The following is a 25507-nucleotide window of genomic DNA, read 5'->3' on the forward strand; positions in this document are numbered from 1 at the left end:
GAAGTATGTGATTTCGGATGCAGCCATTGATTAAACCGATTTGTTCAAAAACGGCTGACAATACTTAACCTGAAAAGAAATTTGTCTGGAGTGCATGATCTCAAAATGTTTATTGGTACATACCTTGCAAATAACACATTATAGGAACTGTATTCAAATTAATTACACGTTTAACAGAAAGTGGCCCACTTTACCTGCATTCGTTTTATGAGGATTCTCCATAGACGTATAATAATTTTTATAATGTACAATCTTTACATTCTATCCTCTAAACCTTACATTCTGCATTTTTACATTAAAAACAAACAACATAAACAACAACAATAATACATAATTTTTTGTGATTTAGAAGCTGTTTTTCTCATAGGGACTGAAGTTTTGGAATACCTGGACACACACACACACACACACACACACACACACACACACACACACACACACACACACACACACACACACACACACACACACACACACACACACACGCACGCACACACACACACTAATGTGTGTATGCACTAACAAGAAATACAAAAACAACATAAGGCAAAACACAATGGAGCTGCTGAAAAGTTAGAGTGAAACCAATTCTATCAATCAGAATAAAAAATAACATATGGATAAACTGCATGTTTTAAACTGTCAGAGCCGTTGCACTGGAGCTCTGGCAAAGCCGCTATAGTCACTGAGTAAAGACAACAGCTGCATACGTACCCTACCACTGCTGGTTTCACTGATCAACTCACGGACTTAAAAGAATGAGCTTGCCACCAAACCTTACAATACATATACACTATATATACACATAAGAATTTATGTACTGTATGCCTCAGCTTTCCAGATGTGATAAGCAACCTACTGTTACGAAAGTGAAAACTCAAAAGGCATTTTTTTTAAGCTTTAGCCCCAAAATCTTCATGCATGAAGCAGCTGTATCCTGTTCTCAGTCTTGTTAAAGAAAAATGCTTTGGAAAACAAAGTCAAGGCTGAACGATTACTGTTTGACGTTGTGTTTATTTTGTAATCAAGTTACAGGAAATCCTTAGCAATAGGTCTTGCTTTATGTACAGTATGTCAAGTTTATAGCTTAGCCTGTATTCTGTTCTGCCTGTGCCATATATACGAAATTCAATTTTTTTCAGTTCCCAGTCTGTTTTAGCTTAAAGAATACATTTTTTTATATAGGCCTATAAATACTTAATTTTGGAATTTTTACACAAATCTCATCTCATGCACATCTCTCAAGAAGACGTCAACAAAGCATTAGATTTTTTTTTTTTTAACATATCCAAACTACATTAGGCTAGATAGTACTCTGGTATGTCCAATTTAAAAAAATGTGTCCTTTATTTGCAGGTCACATTTGCTAATAATAATTTTTAGCCAGTTTTAAAAGACTGAAAAAGGTTACTGGGTTTCTATTAAAATGCTAATCAATTGCACAGGGGCAGAGAATAAGCAGAGTTTGAATTAAAAATAACAACCTAACTTGGCCAATCCTAACATGTCCATAAGCCTTTTAATGCCGTTATGATCATGTCAAAAAATGAATAATCCCAGTCCATATCCACAAGACATCAAGCCAGTCTGTACTTTATCTCCGGAAGACACGCCCACAACGAACTTGTGCAACAGCGGCTCAAAGCAATTGGCCGAGGCGCGCTGTCACTCACGGATCTCTGCCATTCCTTCCGTTCCGCCAACGAGACTTTACACAGATGTGTTTCAGGCGTGATCAGTTCAGGCGGTGGGACTCCTCTGTTCGCACTGTGGGATCAACTTATTTCAGAGGGTATACAGTGCCCTATTCGAACACCTTGAGTTCAATGTAACAGGTATCGTAAACAGTGTAGGTCAAGGTGATCAGGGAGTTACTTTATTGTAGAATTTAGCCCATTTTAGTCGTGTTTTTAAACGCAGAAGAAAATGCCTGTAGCTTCTCTACTGCCTTTCACGGCCACTCCGAATAGGAAGTCCGCCAGCCCGACCTCCTTCAGGCTCACGGAGAAATTCATCTTGCTTTTAGTGTTCAGCGCCTTTATCACCCTGTGTTTCGGGGCAATCTTCTTCTTGCCGGATTCCTCTAAGCTTCTCAGCGGAGTTTTCTTCCGCTCGTCCTCGGTGGAGGCAGAGGCGCGCACAGGTACGGTCAGTGACACGAGCACCGGGACGGGCAAGGATGAGAAGATCCTGGCCAAGATTAAAAAAGACCACGAAAAGGCGCTGATCGAGGCTAAGGACACCCTACAGAAACGGCCGGACGAGATCAAGCAAGACATCATCAGCGACAAGGAGAAAGTTGCGCAGGTGAACGGAGCGAAAGGTGTCAATTTGCCGTTCGTTCAGTACGTGCGGCCACCCGGAGCAACAGGGCACGAGCCCGCGGATCCAGACATTAAAGAGAAAAGAGCCAAGATAAAAGAGGTATTGTCTGCTTTTATTATTATACACTCCTGCGCTTTTCTCAGACTCTCGAAGAAAATCATGTTATTGTTGTGAAACTAAATAACTTTTACAGTGTAGAAACCAAGTGTATTAATAATATTTGTGTCAGTGCCGGTGGCTGGAGAAGGAGTCTGTTTGACACCGTGTCAGTTTCAGGAAACATTTCCCCAAAGAACATTGATGAGAATACAATGTTGCAATAAGATAGTTAAGGTGACGTGTGCGCTGCGTGTTGTGAAACCAGTACTACAGGCCTGAGTTCTGACAGGTCTGTTTAATGGACACGTGAGTTCTGTCACTCACAGGAGAGCGAGCGCGTGCTCATTCATTCTGTCGGTCCCTCGCCGAACGGTAGTTTGTTGAAAGCTGACAGGCAGTATTTTAGTCCTCTTTGTCTTGCTCTGTATTTCATCTCGCATTAACTGTTGTCAGTGTAGTCAACATTACTTGTTTCCCACTGTATTTTGTCAGAAATCTGTTTTTAGTAGCCTATTTCAGTCAGATAGTGCTTCAGCCTTTTGCTGTTTTTGAGCGGTCCTGATTCTCAGTAGCCAATGCATTTCCTGATTTGTTTAAAAATATCTCTGTCAGTGTCAGTATTTTGGCCATGTTATTCCCTTTTTTCCCTCTCCAGTTAATTAAGCAGTATGTAGTTTCAGTTGTATTGAATGTTTTTTCTTTTCTTTTTTTCTGTATTCCTGTCAGTAGTCTGTTTTTTTTTTTATATTTCATTCGGTACTGGTTCAGTCAACCGTGCCTGTATCTGTTAGCAGTGTATTCTGCTTTTTAGATTGAGATTTGCCCGTATTTCAGTCAGTATATTCTAGCCAGTATTGCCTGCTTTTTTCCATAATGGTCTCTATTCACTTCAGTATTCACTATAGTATTCTTCAGTTTTTCAGTCAGTGAAAATTCCTTATTTCACTCATTATGTTTTGTCTGGTTTATTTTCTTGTTTTTATTCAGTCAGTTATTATTTAAATAATTTTCTGTCAGCATTTCCTGTTTTTTGATTAATATTTTTGTGAAGTGTTTCACATTGATTCTATTCTCTGCATTTCAGACTGGTCATAATTGAGCTATATGTTTTTACATGATGAGGGCATTTTTTTTGTTTAAATTATTAAGTAAAAGCGCAAGGTGAGGCATCAGTATCACATTGCTTATTTGTTGCCAATAGAGTGCAACGGTTGGTTTTAGGGCTGGGTTTCGATCCAAATTTCAAGAATCGATTCGATTCCGATTCTCAAGATCTTGAATCGATTATCATTATTCGATTCGATCCAATCTGATCCGATCTTCGAGATTTAGATAAGTGTTTTTGAAAAAAGCTTTTTTTTCCAGCTGTTACCCGAATTACAGGTATGCAACATTTTGATACTATAATTATAGACATTCAACTGCAAATTAATGGAGTCGGGGTTGCCAACTCTCACGCATCTGGCGTGACACTCACGCATTCAGCCTCAATCTCACGGTCTCACGCTCAACAAAGAAATCTCACGCTAAATTAGACATTCTTCTGTGCTGTATTTTTTTTCCACTCATGTGCACTAATTTCAGAATTACTATAAGCAAGTTCAGGCTCTTAACTACTGATTGGACCACTGCATTTTTCATGCAGAGAAAAATCGCGGACAAAGAGGACACTGACACCGACAGACTAGACCGAGAAGGTTACTTTTGATATGGAACAAATTCTCAGCTGTCAGATCCTGTCAATATTTCCAACGTTTTGGCGCTTTTAAATGTGACGGATCGCTGTAGCGCGTCAGTTCAAACGGCACGTGATACAGTAGCCTAGTAGTAAATAAAATTTTAACTTACAAAACCTTTAGAAAACACAAGTATGTCACAGTTTTGTGAAAACCTTCAAGTACTCCAGGTATAAGACAGATCGTAGCTTTGAGCGTTTCTGGAGTTTTCAAAGCAACCGCTTGCTTAACGTTACTGACCGCCATGTTCGTTGTTTTAATGTCCTTCCACCTCGCGCGCATGCGTGAATTCAATGACGCGGCAAGTTAAAGTTCACGGGGAAAATGTAGGCCTATTATTAAATCGATCCTCTGAGTTACGGATCGATCATTAGAAATTAATATGAAAATCGATTCAGAATTGGTGAATCGATTTTTTCAACACAGCCCTAGTTGGTTTCCGGAAGTAAAAACGCCATTCATTTTCTCTATAAGGAAATTGATTTTGAACGATAACTTTAAAGACCCACCTACTGTGAGCTTGTTAATCCATATTTGCTTTTACTGAAGCTGTCAGCCCGCATTATTTAATCTTATTTTTAAAATAATCATGTAAAACAGTTGAATTCATGATGAAAAAATACATTACCCATGATGCTGTACAGAGATTTTTTTAATTAGAGAGTTAAAAAAAGCAACATTCTCCAAAATATCTCCACCCACTCTCATGAAGCGCTGCGTATGTAATCCAGTTGATCTCCATGGGAACACATATACTCTCAAAATACTGAAATGTTTAAATATTTTGCCATTAACTTAAAATATTTTGCGTTTATGCACGTATTGTGATTCACCTCATAGCTGATTGGCTTGGTTCATGGATTATAACACCTTAACAAAGACTATTTTAAAATTCCTATGGGAAAAATGAATGAAAAAAATACTTCCAGGACCAGCACCGCTTAAAAAGGAGGCACTGTTGCAAACAATAGTAAGCTAAAACCTATATTGTGTTGAGCTATTTATGATTATTAAGTTACAGGGGCACATAAACGTATGCAGTTATGCACTATTCAATAGAGAGGGTTGAATCATCAGTGATCTAACACTGTCCCCTTAAATTATGATGCTGAAGTACTAGGCTAGTAATAATTTTAAATATTTATATAGCCAATATTGGCCAATAACCAATATAGTGGCTGATATTTTCAGATTGCCATCTCAAGCATGTTTTGCCTACACCATTATTACTCACTTATTAAAGGGGTTTTAGTGCGCAGATGAGGAGGACGCCTCAGTTTTGTTTGACATTAAACGTCAAACAAGACGTGACGTCACCCAGGGACCTTTAAACTTATGTTTGGAGCAAAGTTGATTTGATCTTTTTAAAACTATATTAGATTGGCAAATTTTGCTTGCCTTTAAAAAATGCACAAAAATAATGATTGATTTAGCTGTTGGTCATATCCTAAAGTGATGCTGTTTTTTTTTTATTATTTGGTGGGATAGAAAACTCAATCAGGTTGAGTTGAGCTTAGCTCAAAATCTTGGTTAAGGGTGAACTGTTATCAACTAAGTAGAAACACGGCTGTCATTTCTTGTTTCTTTCAGGATGAATGCTTTTAGAGTATGTCAGGCCAGTCTCTAATATTCCCTCAGTATGAGTCGAATGTAGACTTTGCATCGGCTTGATTAAATTAAATTTGCTATTGATTGAGACTCATTTGAATCAAGCAAGTAAAGATGCAGATGAAAACTGACAGCATGGCGAAGCTTTAAAATGGCCTTTCACTGGTATTGACCTTGTCTGGAATTCCACCTAGTTTATCCTACACAGCGAGCGAGTCACTACTTTTCAGTTATTTGCATAAGAAAATGGTGCCTATGTCCCTTTACTGCGTCCTCCAAATTTACATTGTGTCACTTTAATGCCATCCTATTTTGAGATTTTGTTCTACTTGTTTGCATACTAGAGGACACTTCTCCTCTCACATACATCAACAGCTAGGTTCAGGTTTAGAGATTGCTGCAAAGGGTTTGAGTTGATGTAAAACATTAAACCTAAATTAAATTATATTTAGTTTGGGTTGAGTGCATTCAAGCGTGTGACATAGGCAATCCCAGTCACACTGAATAGCTAACAGTGCAAACCTGTTGATAATACGGTGGCTCCTCAGAGTTAGTCCCCCAGAGCTGGATATGTTTTAAAGCCAAGGAAGCCTCCGCGTTCCTCTCCATGAGCATTGGTGATCCTGCGGATCCGACAAGCCCCTCATCTCTCCTGCTTAATGCAGCGGCTCAGCATGAGAACAGTGATAATTCACCTCTGAATAGCGGGATTTCATCCATTGATCGCTGGCATGAGGGAAACAAATAGTCACAGCTGGACCCTGTGGGGTCTCACTTGTCAGACTCGACTGTGGGCACTCTGTCTCGCCTCGCCAGACACTGACCTTTGAGGAGCAGAATTGCCTTCGAAAATGGATTGATCTCAGCAAGGTTATGATGCAAAAAATGGTTTTGTGTGATTTCTTTTTTTCTGCTTTTATTGAGCTGAAAACTCATAATATGAATGGGCCACAGTGAGATTTATAGGGCGGTTTTTGCCTCTTTGTGTGCGTTTTACAAAACATATATAAAAAAATGTCTTTGATTGTTAGTTAATGAATGAAAATGTATTAATTGTTACATTACGTAGGCCAGAAACGGATGTTGCGATAATCTTTTCTTCCCTACTGTGACGTATATATCGGAGTGAAACAGCTTCTGGTCTGGAATGAGAACTGTACGGCGGGATTTGATTTTGTCCTTCAGGAGTGGATTGGATCGTTTAGGAAGTTGGCCGTAGCTAACTACATGGAGGCAGATCTGAATGTCAGTTGTGTAGGATCAGACATCAGGCAAACCTGGCCCAAATCTGAATTTATTTATTTTTGCTCATATGTGAGTCAGATCTGATTGTTTTATAACAGTGTGAACAGCACAAACCACATGGAATCCGATCTTTTTGATTGCCTTCGAACAGATAGGCAGATCATTTTAATATAACATTTTTAAAACAGCAGTTAAATGGGTTTTTAAATATCTTTTGTAACATTTTAATGAGGAGGAGTTTGTTGCTAGGTGGGAAAAGCTGTTCCATAATTTGGTACCCCTAAATCTGATTGACCTCTGCACGTAAGCAACTTTAAGAGTGAACCTGTGAGTTAAATTTAAGTTTAATATTTAGAGTTAAAGTTACATAAGTTTAATATTTCTTTATTTTTGTGAAATTGCTGTTCTTGAACAATTATATTATTAACAGCAATATATAATGAACAGTCATTAATAACCCTAATATGTAGGCGTGTAAATATTAATCGATTCGTATCGATGCATCGATTATACAGCCGACGATTCGATGCATCGATGCGTCTGCAAGAGTATCGATTAATGTGTTTGTTTTGCCGCCTGTCTATTTTCAGCATCCGCTCATATGCGTACAAACGATTGTTGTTATGCACTGGGCTAACGTTAGTTAGTCACCGAACTAAACTGCCAGTGTGAATGCACCCTCAGTCACTTAGTCGGCGAATTCCAAGCTAGCAGTTACTAACGTAAACAAACAGGCGCTAACGTGTACAAAAGGCTACTTCAACAGCTTACTTGAAAAGTCTAGGGTGCTTTCACACCGGAACGGAACGGGCACGGTTCGCATGAAAAATCGCTAATTATGTAAACGCTGTTCTGTCATGCGGACCCGGGTGGGCACTGGGTACCAAACCCGAGACTGCCTGGAGGACGTGCGCTGAGTTCGGTCGCACTCGAACCGTGCCGCGGCTCGCGTGATTGTGAAAGCATCACAGACTCGGGTGCGCACTTGTTTAGGAAGTAAGTGACCTGCGCATGCTTTTTATGATGTATTTAGTTAAATAAAACACATGTAAGGGATGATAGTGTTGATAATTTACCTTGGATAAGAGCGAGAGAGAGTCTGCAGTGTATTCGCACACACATAGCGCGTGGACTCAGGGCAACACATTAATGGAAATCCACTGTCTCCTGCGTTTGCCATCAGCAAAAATCCAAATGCGACACACAATAAACCGGTGTTGTTCACTCAGCTGTGCATAATAGCACCAAATAAAATAAAAATAAACACTATATTGACCCGCGTTCTGTTTTCTATCATGCGTCGTGCACGTTTGCGATGACGTAAGATGCACGGAAACGCACCAGGATTCGATAGAATCAAGTTTTGAACTGTATGCAGTAACTGTTATATTTGCAGTGCATTGAGCACAACATGCACATTATGTGAATACTGTTCCTGTATTCTCAATAAAAGGCAAATTATAAACATTTTTGTTGATTTATTTGAAACTTAATAGATAACATGTAAAAATATCGATTATTGAATCGAATCGTATCGCGGGGAAATCTGAAGTATCGAAAATAATCGAATCGTTGGGTTAAGAAATCGGTATCGTATCGAATCGTCATGTAGGCTCTGATTTACACCCCTACTAATATGTAATGCAGAAGCAAGGCTAGGCCATGCTAATGTAATTAAAAAGTTTCGACTTGACAAAGTAGCCTACTCCAAACCGTACCTTAATAATTCCTCACCAGATATTTGTCCATGGCACTTTAGCTATAGTTTGATGTGAACTAAGGGAATCTATGTGCATTAAGAACTTCACAAAGCTATCTTTGTTTATGACTTCTCACCTCCACCTGAAATGCTCTCCTTTGAGTGTGTCGGCCGCAGGAATTGTTCGAAGGCAACATCACACACCCATCTGGGCTCTGAGCTCCTCTTATTCATTATAGATTACAGTGCTCTCCACACACTCAAACCTCATTCCTCTCACCATTAATTATGCACAATTCAAGCTAATAAGAGAAATCAATTCTTATCGAGTTGTTCACAGGTATTCAGTGCAGGGGGTGGGGGGCAACAGAAAAACTTATACAAATGAAACTTTAAAGGTATGAGGTGGAATGGAGAGCAAGTGTGATGGTTTCGACCTAGTTTTGGAAGAATGAAAAGTACAGGGATGGTGCAGAAACGTGTAGTGCATAAAGTTAACTTTTTTTAACTCTCTTGCTTTTCAGATTGTAAGATGTGACTGCAGTGAGATCTTGGATAAAAGACAAACTGTGACAGGAATTGTCTTTTATGTCAGATTATGCAATATACATCTTCGGTAGAGCTTTCCACAAAACACTATGAACGCATTCATTTTCATTGACAATCTCTGGTGCCATATGCGACAGAGACGGTTGGCAACAGGATTCGGGTGTGTACATGCATTTAATCAGTTTAAACATTGCATGCAACATTAACCGCTCCGAAACTACTGATTTTTCCCCTGTGATGTAATTCAAAATGGGTAAAAAATCTCCCAGTGTGTACTTGACTTTAGGTATATCAGGATATCCGGTAGATTTAAAGTCTCTGTATACTCCCTTTACCAATGACAGTTCTTTGAATGTCATTATTTTTGGACCTCTTTTGCACCATGAGCAAGTAGAACATGCAAACACTTTTTCTCTTTTGCATCTCTGATGTTTTCTCCTTTTGGTCATGGCTTTTACCCCAGGCTTGTTTGTTTTCCCTCTATCATACAGTGGCTTTCCCCCTTGAAAGCTGAAGTGCTTGGATACTAAATAATTCAGCTGGCTTTCTTTCATTTTACTACTTGTGAAGAAGGCATGGTCTTACTCGTAGAGATAGAATCTGCTGGAGGAGAGGAGAGCGAGAACTTTGGTTTCGTACAGTGTACCTGCACCCTTTTACAACTATGTCTGTGATCAGCGTAGGCTGTCTGGAGACCCAAGACAGACCTCGGATTATTTGGGTCAATCTCGCTTTAGCCAGAAGCAGCCCGACTGACCTTAGGTGCTGAGAAATGTAATGAATGCCCCCAAGCAATCGCACAGCAGCTGCAGGCAAACTTACTCCCCGGTCAGTCTCGTCTTTTTTACTCTAATTTTTGGGCTTGAAGTGACTAGAAGGTTCTCCAATGGCCAGAACACTTATTTGAGGGTTATATTATGGTGCTTTTGTTAAGTGATACTTAGTGGATAGTAAGGGGAGAAATAGGGAAGAAAGCAAAATTCAACCTAAATAAAAGCAGCGTTATCTCCAGTGGCTTTAAATGGCATATCTGATCCATTGCTAGGATCCATGATGTTTTGCTTTTGATGTATGAATTGCATGGTCTTTTCTACACTCAAGCACAGATTAGATTTAGCAGATTAAAATGCATGTTTGTCACAAGGGAGTTTTGGTTAGTGTTTTCAGAGAGCATTGGGACACTTGTACTGCAAAAGTGATTGCTTGGTTTTTCCAGTAATTGAATACTCCAAAATCAGAGTCCAGCGCTGATTAGAAGAGCAATAAACATCTGCCCAGACAAGTGTGCACTGTGCATTGATCAGGAGAAGCAAGAAAGGATGCAACAATGAATCAATAAGATCAATAATAATTGAACATGAAGATAAACAACATGTTTATTTTAGATTAGTTGGGTCTTGACATTTGGTCTTTGTATGAAGAATCTGTCAGTGATGGCACTTTAAGAAAGTTGTGAAAAATGCTTGCACATTGTTGTTTGAAGGGAGTAATTGGGCAAAATGTGGTATATCCAATTTATTGAACAGATTAATTAATAGTGGTTGGAAAATATAGATTTTTTTTATGGCTGATGCTGATATCTTAAAAAGAAGCCGGTAAACGTATAGCCTGCTGTTATCACACTTATTTAAATACAGTAAAAAGACGTGCATAACAAATAAAAAAAATTTAAATATAGAAATAAAAATTGTTGAATACATGAATAAAAAGGAAGTAAACACTGTAACAAACAGGCCACTTGCTAATATGGTAAGTTTGTTTTCACTTGGAGGTATGTATTTTTTTTCAAATACAGATTGGGTAAGTTGTAACCCTAATTATACAGCACACAGTGAAAATGACATGAATATGACAGTGTGCAACTGGATATAGCGCAGCATAGTTTGAAATCAAGGGTTTAAAGTTTGTTGATCTTGCGTCTTCAGTGGCACTGAACTGCACTGTCAAAATAAAAGTCCTGCTTACGACACATCGACCAAACAGAAAAACGTATGTGCCGATAATTAAAAAATATCTGCGAATATGAGCCATGGCGATATATCGGTTGAATACCACTATTAATTAATTATTGTCAGTTGTTCGTTACATCAAGTTGTTCTGGCCATTCATCAGTACTAGCAGCAGTTTCTCCATTATGTAGCTGGTCTTTTGAATGCATGCCAAGTTGTTCTTGTTTTCTAGGGATGATGCGTCAATGCAAGACAATAACCTTCTGGTGCACCGACGACCCGATCTTCACTTCCTCTCAATGATTTATATTTTCATCTTTAAATTTAAAGCGTCCCTGAAGCATATCAGCACTAATCCCATTTCCCGTCTTTGCTTCTTACAAATTTGAATATTTTTTTTTTTTCATCGAACTATAAAAATCATACGGAGCAATAAAGTGCAAGTCTATTAAGAGTGATTTGAAGCAAATGCCACTTTGATTTGTAGTAAAATCAGAGAGTGAACTTTTACCAGTGTTTTGAAACATTAATTTAATTTAAATATTTGGTCTTGGTTGTTTTATTGCGCCTGCTCAGCCTGTTAAACAAATAGCCCTCATGGATGTCACTGCCTCATATTCTGTACTGAAAAGGAGGGAAAAAATCGATTATCCTTTCAAAATGTCTTCATTAATTTTCCACATGTCAGCTGAAGAGGGTCAAATCTTGTTGCTTTATTTTCCATCACTAATAAAAAGGTCATGTCAATATGTGTCATGGTGGTTTTGTATTTTTGTTGTCCAAGAGCTATTGAGAATACATAGTGTCTCGTATCCATTACAGTGACAGTTGACACCGATGCACTTATAGGAGACGGTTCTGTTTCATACAGGTGTATTAGGGCAAAACTGGTTTGCGTACAAAAATACAATAAAAAAAATCCATCAGCCATATAAGCGCACAGGTAGGGCACAGTCTGTCATGTATCTTGCCGGTTGCTGCTGTGAAAGCCTGTGGATTTTATGAAACTCTGACTGTTTGCCCTTTTTCCCCGTCCCTGAAGCCAAAAGGATAAAGCCGAAAGATTGATTTTTCTTTCTTCCCCCTTTCACTGAATCTGAGAGTTTTCTTTTTTGTGGGTCGGAGATTCTTAAGGTTGACCGCTACAGGTCTACCTCCATTTTATGACAACAAATCAGGTTTAACAGTGGTGTAAATTTCAGAGCAGAAATCGTAGCTTGGAGCCTCTGGCTTATTTTGAAGATTGCAAGCACATTTTCCCTAGTTTAATTATAGGTGGTAACAGCTTCTCTCACTGCATATAGAGAATTGTGATCAAAACATAGGCCTAATTTACCTTTTTAATGCTTTAGGAATGTGGCCTAATGATGCAGGGTAGGGCATGATCTCCATTACATGCACAAAACTAATACACAATACTAAGTTTCATATTAAAGTACAGGTTTGTCTAAAAATGTACTCACTCACCCTCATGAAGTTCCGGACCTGATAGACTGTCTTGCTTCAATGGGCCACGAATGGTGAATTTTTGATGAATATCCACTTTATTCAAAATGCATCATAAAAGTAGTCCATATGACCATTTGCACTATTATTCCCAAGTCTTTTTAAGCCATATGATAGCTTTATCTGAGGAACAGGCTGCAATTTAAGCTGTGAAATCTTGACTTGCTCTACTTGGCATGTTTAATAGAGAAGTTGCCATGTCTGATTCATCAACAAATTATTATGTTTTGAGGAGGATATTTTCAATGAACCTGTTGATCCAGTAGGATTCATCTGATCTGTTTTAGACATTTTCTCAAGTTTCCTTTTCCATTCACTGTAAATGCATGAAAAAGAGCATTTATTACATTATTTTGCTTTTGTGCTCCAGGTAAAAAAGAACGGTTTGAAACAACAAATAACATTTTCTTATTTGACTGAACCAGTCTTTTAAATATTGCTTGAAGTAATTATTCAAGACAAGTACACAGTCAGTAATAAAATGTGCAAAAAACAAATTAATAACAGTATAATAAAGATGCAAATGAAGTAAACGGTGAACTTAGTATTCAAGTAAACATTCAGAGAATGAAAATAATGAAATTTAATCAAATGTTCAATAAAACTGCTTAATTTAGCATAGTCTTCACTGCATGATTATTAGTTACAATACGGTCTCTTGCCTTTTCAGAGCACTGCTATACTGCCATTAAAATATTACATTGATTTATGGAGCTACATTAGAAATTTGACTGTTGAATGTTTTGTGGCGAGGCTGGTGAAAATGTTGGCAGTGCGAGAAAAATCCGTCCATCTGAGTAATATCCTTACTGTCAAGTTACAGTTAACTACCTTTTTATTTATTTAGGCCTATATGTTATATTTGATTGTAGAGGGATTACTAAACCTACTACATTAATGCTGCCAAGAACAATGACATATCTTTTTTTCATCTCTCTAATGCACATATCTGATATTTTAACAAATCAGATTTTAAAATGTACTCGTTTGCATTCACTTAAGACAAACTGACCTTTCACACCGGGTAGTTCTAGGAACTAGTGATCGACTGATATTGATTTTTTATTACCGATTATTTGCATGTTTATGTGCCCGATAACCGATATGCAGAACCGATATTTATTTACTGTTATACTTCTGTTTTTGACACAATTATTACAACACAAATGAACTGAACAAACCATTTTATTTATAACAATCACTCCCTCCTATATAATTTATAAATATAAAACTTTATATTTATACACAAATAAATAGAGGGGTCTGAGTCCAAAAAATAAAGTGCCTTTGTTTAAAAATAAAAGCTTTGATGAGGTAAAAAATAAAGCACAAAAATTATTCTAACATACTGGGGGAAAAAATCTAAATTACATGAATTTTAGTAGCTATTTTAGTAGTGTAACTTAATACTCCCAGTTAAGCAGAACTAGGTTGTAGTGTATAAAACAGTCTTTCAGCATTCTGCTCTGTAAGCCTGCTTCGTTTGTTTTCATAAATGGTAAATAAATCAAATTACAATAAAAACATTTATATTATTACATAGGGCTGTCGCGATAACCGCAATATTGCAGTACCGCGCTACTGACAGGCCAACCGCAGAGGAATGCAAGTAACCGCAGCAACCGCGAACCGAGTTTTCTTTTTTCATAAGGCCACCCTTCGTGGTTCGTACCATGTGTATTGAATGTTAAATAAGTTAATAATGATAACAAGACTGTTTATCATGGTGATTTGTACAGAGAATTCGTGGATTTGGACTTAAGCCTAAACAGACAGTGAATGTGTTCGACTGAGCGCGTGCGATTACTTGAGTCTGTCTTTGAAGTCAAGTCATGTATATTCGTGAAAAGGTTGCCGTTTCCAAGGAAAGCGAAATATTTGTCGTAGGCTACCATCATTTTAACGTGTAAGTGTATTTACCATGAATGGCGTCAGCGCTGGTCAGCATTACACAGCGCGAGAAAGCCATGGGGGGAAAGCAGCGAGTCACGCATTGAATCAATGCCATTGGTCTCTATTAAGTGAAGCATTGCTTCAGCTTTGCCCAAAAGTGAAGCATTGCTTGCCAGCTGAGCCTTGAAAAGTGGAGCTCAAAGTTAAAAAATAATTAACACCTTGTTTCATTACATCTATCATTTAAGGAATCAGCTTTTTTGAACGTTTTCGTTGAATGAACGGTTTAATGACTCACTCAAAGACAGTCCGTTGCCGTAACAATTGCGCGCTGAGTGACAGTCTTTCAATGCGCAGAGACGCTGTTTAGTTTCGGTTACATTGGTTACATTGTTTTTGTGTATGCTGACCACATCATAACACGTATTTATATAGCAACAAATAAATGTAAATAAATAAATGGCGGTAAAACCGCATATCGCGCTATTGTGCCACTCAAAATTACCGCAAGGGAAATTCCTTCACCGCGACAGCCCTATTATTACATTATATAATTTATATCTAAATTATACATATAATTTATAAGCATCAGCAGCAACAATGTTAACAATAGGCAAAATAAAGTGCTCAGCAATATGAACAAACTTTTTTTCGAGACTAATGGTGAGAAAAATACAACAGATAAAGAATTAAATTCAGCGCTTTTATTTTCAACATGCACTCATTCATGTCTGTTTTATTTAATTCATGTAAAGTTACGTCTTTATTGGGGCAGGACATGACGGATTACGCTACGCTACTCCATGAGTTCGTCTCAATTTTTTAGGACCAAGCTGCATAAACTATTAGGCATTTATATCTCAAACCTCATTTCTGCATGCCTGTTATGTTAAATAAAGTTGAATAATTAAAGCAAAGCAAGTAGAACATATACTTTACGTGTGCACAGAGTTGTTGTTGACTGATCTCCTCAGACGCGGGCTGCTATGGCAGAATTCTCAAAACGGCCACAAGATGGCGCCGTTTATCGGCAAATCCGATATTACAAAACCGATACCCGTTTATGGGAAAATGCTTAAATATTGGGAAAAATATCGGTAAACCGATACATCGGTCAATCACTACTAGGAACTAGCCACCAGGGGGGTTCCACCAAGATCAAATGGTTCCTCGGAACATTTTCCTGGTTGCATTCGCTGAACTCTGAAGTGACGTAAGCCGCGCTTGTTGTTGTGACTTCTATTTTGACGGCGTGACGGACATTTATTGTGTCTGCCCTGAGAACACCAGCTCACACAGTGCTCGCATTCTCCGTGTTCATTAGTTTATGATCTGTCGAACACATTATTTGATAGAACGGTTACATACAAAGTATATCTTTTGCTTGGTCCCCTCAAAGTTGTGTTGGATTTTCTCCTTACCGTAAAAGTTAAGAGGCCCATCTATCACTGTTTTCCATTTTCGTAGAGTTAGCTTTTTGGAGTAAATATATAGGCTATAATCTGTGTTTACACACATTTTTAAATTTCAGTACTGGCTGGTGCGGGTTAATGCACAGGCTTCCATAGGCTGCAGCCTAGGGGCCCCACGCGTTCAGGGGGCCTCGGATTGGCCAGACATTTTTTTTTTTTTTTTACTTAAGCGCGAACCAGGCACGGCACGGCGCCGGGATTCCAGTTTGGATGGGCCAGAAGCCCAGACCAATCGTGAACGTTAAATCAAAAACGTTATCTAATCACTGTTTAACCTAATAAAAATTACAATACTGACTAATATACTGTTAAATTATCTGTGACTAATATACATAATATAGATTTTAATAGCTTGATGCTAGGGATGTAACGATTCACTCAACTCACGATGCGATACGATTCACGATACTGGTTTCACGATACGATTTTCTCACGATTTTTTTAACAAGTGATTAATTTAAGAAATTATAAATGAAAAAGTGTCCCTTTTATTATTTCTCAGACAAAATGCTGCACATTTCGTTTTCATTTTTAAATATATTTGTCAAATAAAAATACTACATTGAAATTTTAAAAAAATCCCTTCAAGGTTGTTTCTGTTTCTGTGTCTGGTCAAGAGGGGGGACACTGGTACCTTCCCACACTAAGTAAAAGACTAAGTAAAATTAGTAGGCTACCACATACCACATCTATATCCATGTACACATTTAGAGAAAGAGATCGTAAAATAAATACAACACCTGGTTGCCACGGAAACACTGATGCACATTGTGATCTCCGTGGCTCTCGCACTTGTCGTATTGCCTTTTACATGAAAACGGAGGTGACTTGTGCTTCTCACGGTGGTGATTATTATTAGTCTACGTAAAGTCAAAATGCCGCCACTCCTCCGATTTGATGAGGCAATATCTACCTTGCCGTCGCCATGTGTTTGACGGCGCGTGCACACCAGTGATGCACACACTGGCGCGGCGCGAGCGGAGCAAACCGAGCGTTCCTATAGAAGTTGAGTTTGGCTCACACAAGCTCAAGTTCCATGAATGAAGTGAAAACACTCGCTAGCTTCGCGCCAGTGTGTGCTTGCTGCTATTGTGCCTGTAAAGCGAGGTTCACAACTTCACAGTAGGCTACAGTAAACGCCCCTGCTTAAAACGTGTATCGCGCTTCGTTTAACATTTCAACCGGCTTGAATCGTCACACATTTTTATCGATTTTCAACCGGTTGCAAGTGTATCGTTACACACCTACTTGATGCTCTTTAAATATTTTGTTGCATTGTAAAAAGGTTTCGGTGCATAGGACAGACCTATCCACGATCGCTCTCCGTGGACGTGAATTGGTTATCCAATCACCTGCTGCTGGTCAAATCATGTCAATCATTTCCATTTACGTCACTGCTATTGCTGGACGGCATAGTGGCAGAATGGCTGAAAGAAAGCATGAAAGTGGAGCACAAAAACGTAAATTACTAAAGTTAAGAGAACAACGGGACCAAGATATATTGAAAAAAAATCCTAAATTGACTGGATATTTCAAAGCTGCTGAATCTTCATCCAGTCGAAGACAAGATCCACCGCAGGCTGCCGGAAAGGATAGCTGAAACGCCAGCAGCTAGCTCATCATGTTATCGGTAATATTTCAGGGAATTTGGGGAGTTATTCCACAATGCAGTGTTTCCTCTATGTTTATTTTAATGTGGCGGTGCGCAATGGCAAAAATTCTTCCGCCTCGCTTTTTATTTTTGTCAAAATGTTCGCTTTCTTCCGAGTCGACTATTAAACGAACAGCTCGCGGGACGATTCGGGTGCTAGGCGTCTTCAGGGCTATCATCCACTCGCGAGGCAGAGGCGCTGAGAGGCAGAGGCGCTGGCGCCCTAGCAACGGCGATTCGGGTTCGCGCTTAAAAACGTCACTGGGTCCGCGGGAGATGGCTTTAAAAAACGCAGAAACCAAAATAAAGAAATAAATAACTATGGCTAACATTAGAAGAAACATCAAGGCTCGAAATTAATATCAATGCCCGAAATCAAAGCCATTTTGGTCGCATATGCTCCTTAAATATAATCTGTGCGAGCTAAAAATATATTTGGGTGCTGACTACTACGCGAAATTTAAAAGGCTGATTTGACGTTTACTTGACTGACAGGACAGCTGTTTCGGTGTTTGCCTAGCAACATAAAAAACGCAGCGCACTGCTCGTTCTGTGTTATCGAGCCTGAACAACGCGTGTGATCGTCTCCATAAGAAGATGAAACGAACGCTGACAGATTTCTTTTGTAAGCCGTCACCTAAAGAGGTGGAACACGCCAATGCCGATGGTGAGACTTTTTTTTAATTATTATTTTTATTATTAATATTAATAAATAGCTTATTTAGTTTTATATAGCAATGATTAATATCATCAACTTCTGGCTAAACTATCCATCATCTGCTGGAACATTTATGGATGTACAAGACCAAAACAAACCAATTATGTGGCTATTTAATATGCACATGAATGACGCAATCTTTATGTTCACCTCTTCATTCTTGATGATGATGCTGGTTGTATTCTGGCCCTCATGACCTCTGAGTCTGACCTAGGACTAGGTATAAATTCACACAAAGAGCAGCCTAGGGGCCCCTGACAACCTTAATCCGCCCCTGGGTACTGGTGTTTCGCTAGCGTTCAGGCAATCAGGGTTCACTTATGAGTTCCTAAAACTAGAATCGTTCCTAGAACACAGCAAAAAAAAAAAAAAACGGGTATTTCCACCAATAGTTCATAGGAACTATGAAAAGGTTCCTCCGGTGTAAAAGTCCCTAAGCTTATTCACCAAACATTCGCCACACTTAGAGAGCATTTGACATCCCTAGACGCCACACTTCTTTTCAGACATAAATTTGTCCATTCATCCCACAATTTGAGAAACCGTTTTATTGGAACCGTTTGAATGGGTTGGTACCGGAGAAGGACGCACAGCGCGGCACGCCGCTGGCCGGACGCCACGGTTCCACTCTCATTCGGAGAGCCAGGCAAATGGCTGTAACTTAACTCTGCCTCCCTGTTTTCAGCTGTGGGCCTGGGTTGTCTCTAGAGAGTGGGTTTTGGCAGTGGATCAATGGCTCTGTGTGCTTGAGAGGGAGATAGAGGGCTTGTGTGGTAGCGAGAGCCAGGCTAGCCATAGCTCCTGTGCCAGGGAAGCACATGTCCACCCACTTGAGCCGCACCTGTTCTTTGGCATACCGTCTACAGGTGCTTTTTATGTGTTGGGGCATGGACCGTTACAGTTTCACCTCTGAGTTTGTTTTATTGTTGCTCGGGGTGTCTATTTCAGGTGTTTTGCTTATGCACACAAATGCATACATCGGGTCATTAACCTGTGGAGCTTCACTTGGCAGTCAATGATTGGCCTTCATTATGCTGATAATGTGCAGCTGTATCACATGGCAGGTTTTTCTTTTTCTTTTTTATATGCCACAGTTGCATACCAATTCATAACATTCACCCCTAATTACTCAATTTTGACGGTGAAATATCCTGAGATCCAGCATGGATTGCTCCATTAGATGGGAAGCAATCCCTTCAACTCATCTTCTCTTCTAGTAATTCACCAAAAATTTCAGCTATTTGGTATGTTAAAAACACTAACCCTAACTTACTGAAATAATATCTCATGTAATCAAAAGCCCAACGTCATGTAATGTTACATTTACTTCTGGAAAACCAGTCAATGTCCATAGTTAGTCAGCTAGAAAAGAAGAGCACTTTACTAAGTATATGCACAATATTTAATTTACTATTACTTTACATGGTGTTTTCAATATTTAAAATAAGTTTGGATGAGTTTGTCATGAAATCAAGCTTTTAACAGCCACCATTTAAATGTTTAAATTTCAATATTGGATTTGAGTAGAAACAATTATATAATTGAAATGTTGACGTAAAAACTGCATTATATGCAATTTAAATGTTTGTAAACAACTGTATATGGTCTGCTTCGGATCAGATGATGGTTATTTTACTCCCATATTTTGGATGCGTGTTATGCTGCATGATCTAAACTACTTCTGAGGTTTTGTTGTCAGACAGATGCATTATACATCACAGATCTATTCACTTCTGCTGCAGAATCTCCTAATATGACTTTGATATTGTTGGGACCTCAATAACTTTTCATGCCCTGAGCGTTTGTAGAGGTCTTGGCTTAAATTAAGTGAGACTGCTGTGTTGTTTGCAGGGAATGATATTCCCTTAGATGCTATGCTTGTAGACTTGAAGACAGACAATATTAATCTAAGAAATATCTGCAGATCCATTGTTATGGAAAGATGTGTTGATGCAGTGGATAAAGTTCAACTGTTAACTAAAGGTTTCTTTTGCAAAGGCTGGATTTGAACTCTTAGGCCTGGTTTCACAGACAGGGTTTAGATTAAGCCAGGATTAGGCCTTAGTACAATTAGGATATTTAAGTAGCTTTTATAAACATGCCTTACTTTTTTCCTAAGTTGAAATACAAGCAGATATTCCTAAGTGCCTGCCAAGGACACATGTCTTTTGCAAATTCTTTTACTTCTGTAGGATGTGATGTCTATGTGGACTTCAGTCTTATCGTCCGCCCGTCTGATTGAATGACACAAGCTCTAGGCCTGTCAGAGAAGGAATTTCATCTTCTGTTTTAGTACAGCATGACTGTTATTTCAGAAACAGCAGTTATGAGAATGACATAATTTTCTCCCTGATACCCGTGGCCTGCAATGTTAGCATAATTGCATTCTCACATGTTTGAGATTTGTTGTTGAAGTGGCATTACTATTGCTGTTTTCAGTACCGTTCCTGGTGCCGCAAGGGGAAGTGAAATTACAGGCGTGACAGAATCTGAACTGTCTCAGCTAATTACAGCTTTGTGCCTGTGCTTCATTTGGAGGATTCGTCCTTAGATCCAGCTTATGGATGTTGTTTTTCTGGAATTTTCTAGAATGGAAAATATTTATTTTGATTGATCATTTATATTGCATTATTTAAACAATTTTTATTAAAAGTTTGTTTATTAAACTGAACCGTTAGTCAACATTTGGCTAATTTCCATTTTATCCTTTCACCCAACATAAGCTTCAGCTATAAAGGTCATCTGAGTAAGAGATAAAAAAAGCAATTAAATCCTAACTAATTGCTTACTAATTAATTTAGCATTAACATATTTATGAAGAGGGATTTTCCTGCAGTGAAAATATTTTGGCGTCCACCAAAATAAATCTATTTACCGCCAATGTGTTTTTGCAGTTTTAAGTTTGTAGCCAATCAAAGACATATCTGTTGAGCACGTGAACGCAATGGCCAATCAGGTTTGTTTAAAGGATTAGTTCTGTTATCATTTATTCACCCTTAAGTTGTTTCAAACCTGTATGAATTTCTTTATTCTGCTGAACACAAAAGATATTTTGAAGAATGTCGGTAACCAAACACTACCCCATTGATTTGACTTTTTTTTCCCTCCTACAATGGATGTTAATGGTGTCCATCAAATGTCTGGTTACTGACGTTCTTCAAAATATCTTCCTTTGTTTTCAGCAGCAGAAATAAATTCATAGAGGTTTGAAACGACTTAAGGGTGAGTAAATGATGACAGAATTTCATTTTGAAGTGAACTAATCCTTAAAGTTAGTCTGAATCTGCTCAAAACGGAGGAGCGATCTGCATGCTCACAAATCCTTTCATTGCAACCAACAAAGTATAACAATGTCAATAAGAGATTCATTACATAGCGTAGACGGCGTCATTGATTATAACGGGAGTTTTTGCAGCTTTGTGTATCTCGTGTTGTAATTGACAGCTTCAGTGATTGTAATTGGCTTTCTGTATATATTTTTCGTGCAGCTAACTACACATTTACAAAGTTTCTGGATTGACAATCATATGTAAATGCACTTTTGAATATGATTGATGTGATTAACCATAGCAATGGAAGGATCAAAACAACAAAATCTGATATTGTATGTCAAATGATCTTTTGCATTGAAGTCTTTGCATTGAGTGTACTTGCAAAACAATTGACCTGCCACTTTTTCTATGTAATGTACATGTTTGTGACGCAGTCTTTCACTTCAGATGCATTTAACTGAATACTGAATGCTTTTGTGCTGACTAATCGATAATCGTAAACGATTAATTGAAAGACGATTACTTTAGCTTCTATAAACCCCAGCAGTCTACAAAGAATCTGACAAGGTGTCAGTCACTCTGTCGACTGCTTGTTTTGTGACCTATCAAAGTCCCTGAGATAATTAGCGTTGAGTATAATCAATGATTAGTTGCGCGTGCTCACACTGCAGCCTGAGGTTGTAATTGTAATGACTTCTCTGTGTTTGTATTGAATGTTTGACATGCAATATGAGACTGTATAGTTGGATGCTTGTGAACACTGTTTTCCTTCTCTTCCTTTAGGCTGTGTGCAAACATGCTAACATGTGGCTTCTTGTTGCAAGCTGCCACATACATAATGTTTTGTGTGTGTGTGTGTGCCAGCGTAGCTTGTGCGTGTGCATGAATGCATTGCTGTGTCATCCCGTTTGTTTGTGCAACTGAACCTTCAGTCAACATTTGCCCTGATTTTCATATTATCCTTTCACACAACATAAGCTGCAGCTGTAAAGGTCATCTGAGGTGGAGATCAAAAAGTGATACATCCCTTTACTAATTATCATTATTTTAAGGTATTATATCATTAATACCTATTTAGTAGAGGCTTATTTTCTTATTAATGGACAGTTCTTTGAGGCTCTGGCTGGATCGTTTTATTTTACTATTATGTATACTATTTTAGCATTTATTTATATTTTGAATTAGCTTTCATTTTTCTTAATTAATTTTAATTTAAATTTCCTTTAAAGATTTAGATATTGTAAAACATTTTTATAGTTTTTTTTTAAGTATTCCTATTTTAGCATTAATTTATTTTTATTTCATATCTATTTTTAGGAATTAAAGTTAGCTGCCAATGCACATTTCTAGTTTTTCATCTAATATTTACGTTTTATTTTATTTCAGCCATTTCAATTACTGAAAACATAGTCTTAGTTTATAGTTTTTTTTTTTTGTAGTGAACAATTAATAATACTTTACTGGAGTTTGCCGTATCCTTCCTGCATAATATGCGAGATTAGATTACTGTGTCCCTAGTATGCTAAAAATAAAAATGTAATAAAAAATTTTAAAAATGTAAAAATAATGTGCCAAAATGGTGATGTTTACTGTGGATTATTAAAATGTTTTGAGTTCTTATTACCCACAACCCCCCTGTAGCACAGATGAGGCATTCGTGATGGTTCTCTTTTGAGTTCATTTTTGTTAAATGATGATGAATGCAAAGCCAAATCTGCCACAGCAGTTTATAAATATATAAATGTTGCTTGAATTTAGCTAGATGCTAACATTTACATGCAAACAGTTTTGCAGGCCTGCAGCTTTTCCCTGGAAGCCTGTCAAATCTTTAGCAAAAATCATTCAAAACAACTAAATAGATATCATAAGATTATCAGTCACCCAAGGATTTCGCACAGGCAGGAGACAGTTTACTAATGTTTTAAATGCAACGCCGCATGTATTAAAAATGCATTTAAGTTCTAAAGACGCTTATCCTGTCCTTCCTGCCGTGTGAACTCTCTGCTGCTGACTAGGTAGTTATGGACAGTCTTATCAAATTTGCCTTGTCATCTACTTATGAGGGCTCCCTCCTGAATACTAAATCTCCGCAGCACTGCACAATTCCTCACCTTGTCTGCTTTTCTGGAAAATGGCATTAGTAGAAATGTCTGTTTTACTCTGATAATGTCCTCACTGTGAAGGTGGCTTGTTCATAGATGCATATATAGAAACCACATTCGACATGTCAGCCCGCCCGCCATCTTGGAACAGTCAGCATGTCGTCACTCGCATTAAGAATCAATGATGCTGTTGGTATGTGGTACGAATGTTTGTTTTTATATGGTTTTACTCTATGGTAACGTTTTAATGTTGTGTTAGCTGACGCCTTTGTCTTGTTGTATTGTGTTAGTTTAGCAAAAATATCTGCTGAAGTCTAATCTATAGTAGATATAGATATTCATACGTGCATCCAACTACGGTCATCTTGCTCTTGAGTGTTGGTGGACTGGCTTTGACCGGATGGCTTGCGTATAGCAGCCCATAGAAACAGCCGATAATGCGGCGCTTGTGTATCTATGGGGTTGATAATGGCAGCACATTGTCAAAATAACCAGTGGGGATCTCTTACACCCTGGTTTTCTAAGTTGTTGACGTCTCAATTAAATAATTATTGCATATTATGCAGAGTTGATGACGAACTGTTGTGAAGCAAAAAACTTCAGCAAAAATACTTCTGCATTTCTTATCATTTGTTGTGGCCAATGATGATAACATGCATGGATAAAGCTTGACACCCATAGTTTTGTTTCTATTCAGGTTTATACATCTTAAATGCATGTAGCCTTGATACACTTTTTCAGTTTTTTTTTCCATCAAGTTAAAAAGGCTAGTATTTATTTGAAATAGATTTTTTGTAACACAATGTAAAAGTCTTTACGGTCACTTGAGGTTGATTTTCAATTTCCTTCAAAAATAATCTTGCTGACCCCAAACTTTTGAATAGTACTGTATAATTTGTTTTTTTCATTGAATAAATATGTCTTTGTGTTAGAGCTGGGTGATATTATTATTATTTATTTTTTCTAAAAAAATCTGCGTTTTTTTTATTTTTATAAAAAACTCGATTTACGATTCTAAATCTAAAAAATCGATTTTTTGAAAATATGAATCGATTTGACCTACCAACTCGATTTTTAAACCTACCAACCGACGTGGGAGGCGGCCACGCTAACAAGGACACTAAAGAGCGCAGTCTCAAACATCAGTCTCTAGCGCTCCTCTTGAGGCCAGGGGAGTGAGGTTTACACGCATAGTTCTTACGGGCTTGTTTCTGTTACACTCACCCCCCCGTAAACCTCACTCTCATCCGGGTCACGGCACCAAATGTAAGTGATGCTACTCGACCCGCTCTAATTCGCGGAATTCGAACCTGCGTCTCGGGCGGGTGCGCTAACAAGGACGCTAAAAATTTAAGCTGCTAGCGTCAGTTGCTAGTGCACCTCCTGAGGCCAGGGGAGTGAGGTTTACATGCACTGCTCTTACTAGCTTGCTTCCGTATATGAACATGTATAGCTGCTTTTATGTTTTATGAAGGGAGTCCCTCAAAGCTGGATCAACATGTTTTGCAGTCCGCGACATCAATAAGTTTGCAAACCCCTGCGTTCACTTCATTTATCTTCACAATCTAATATCCTATAAAGCGGGGAAAAAATGAAAATAAATGTTCCTGTTTCCAGTCCACTGCAGGCAGGGTTTTCTGTTGGTGTGTCTCACAGCAGTACGCCTGGACCTCTCAGGACCCG

The 25507-nt window shown here is 38.3% G+C and overlaps 1 protein-coding gene across 1 annotated transcript in view; it reads left to right on the plus strand.

The window, feature by feature from the left end:
* The first annotated feature begins 1712 nt into the window (after positions 1-1712).
* The window catches only part of man1a1 (mannosidase, alpha, class 1A, member 1), a 142675-nt gene continuing 118880 nt past the window's right edge, over positions 1713-25507 (plus strand). The window contains exon 1 of the mRNA XM_077247081.1: positions 1713-2424. Coding sequence (XP_077103196.1) covers positions 1927-2424 — 498 coding nt within the window. The 5' untranslated portion in view covers positions 1713-1926. The remainder of the gene's footprint in view (positions 2425-25507) is intronic.

This window comes from Siphateles boraxobius, unplaced genomic scaffold (assembly GCF_051911475.1).
Source record: "Siphateles boraxobius isolate OS27281-9 unplaced genomic scaffold, OSU_SipBor_1 105, whole genome shotgun sequence".
Classification (NCBI taxonomy): Eukaryota; Metazoa; Chordata; class Actinopteri; order Cypriniformes; family Leuciscidae; genus Siphateles; species Siphateles boraxobius.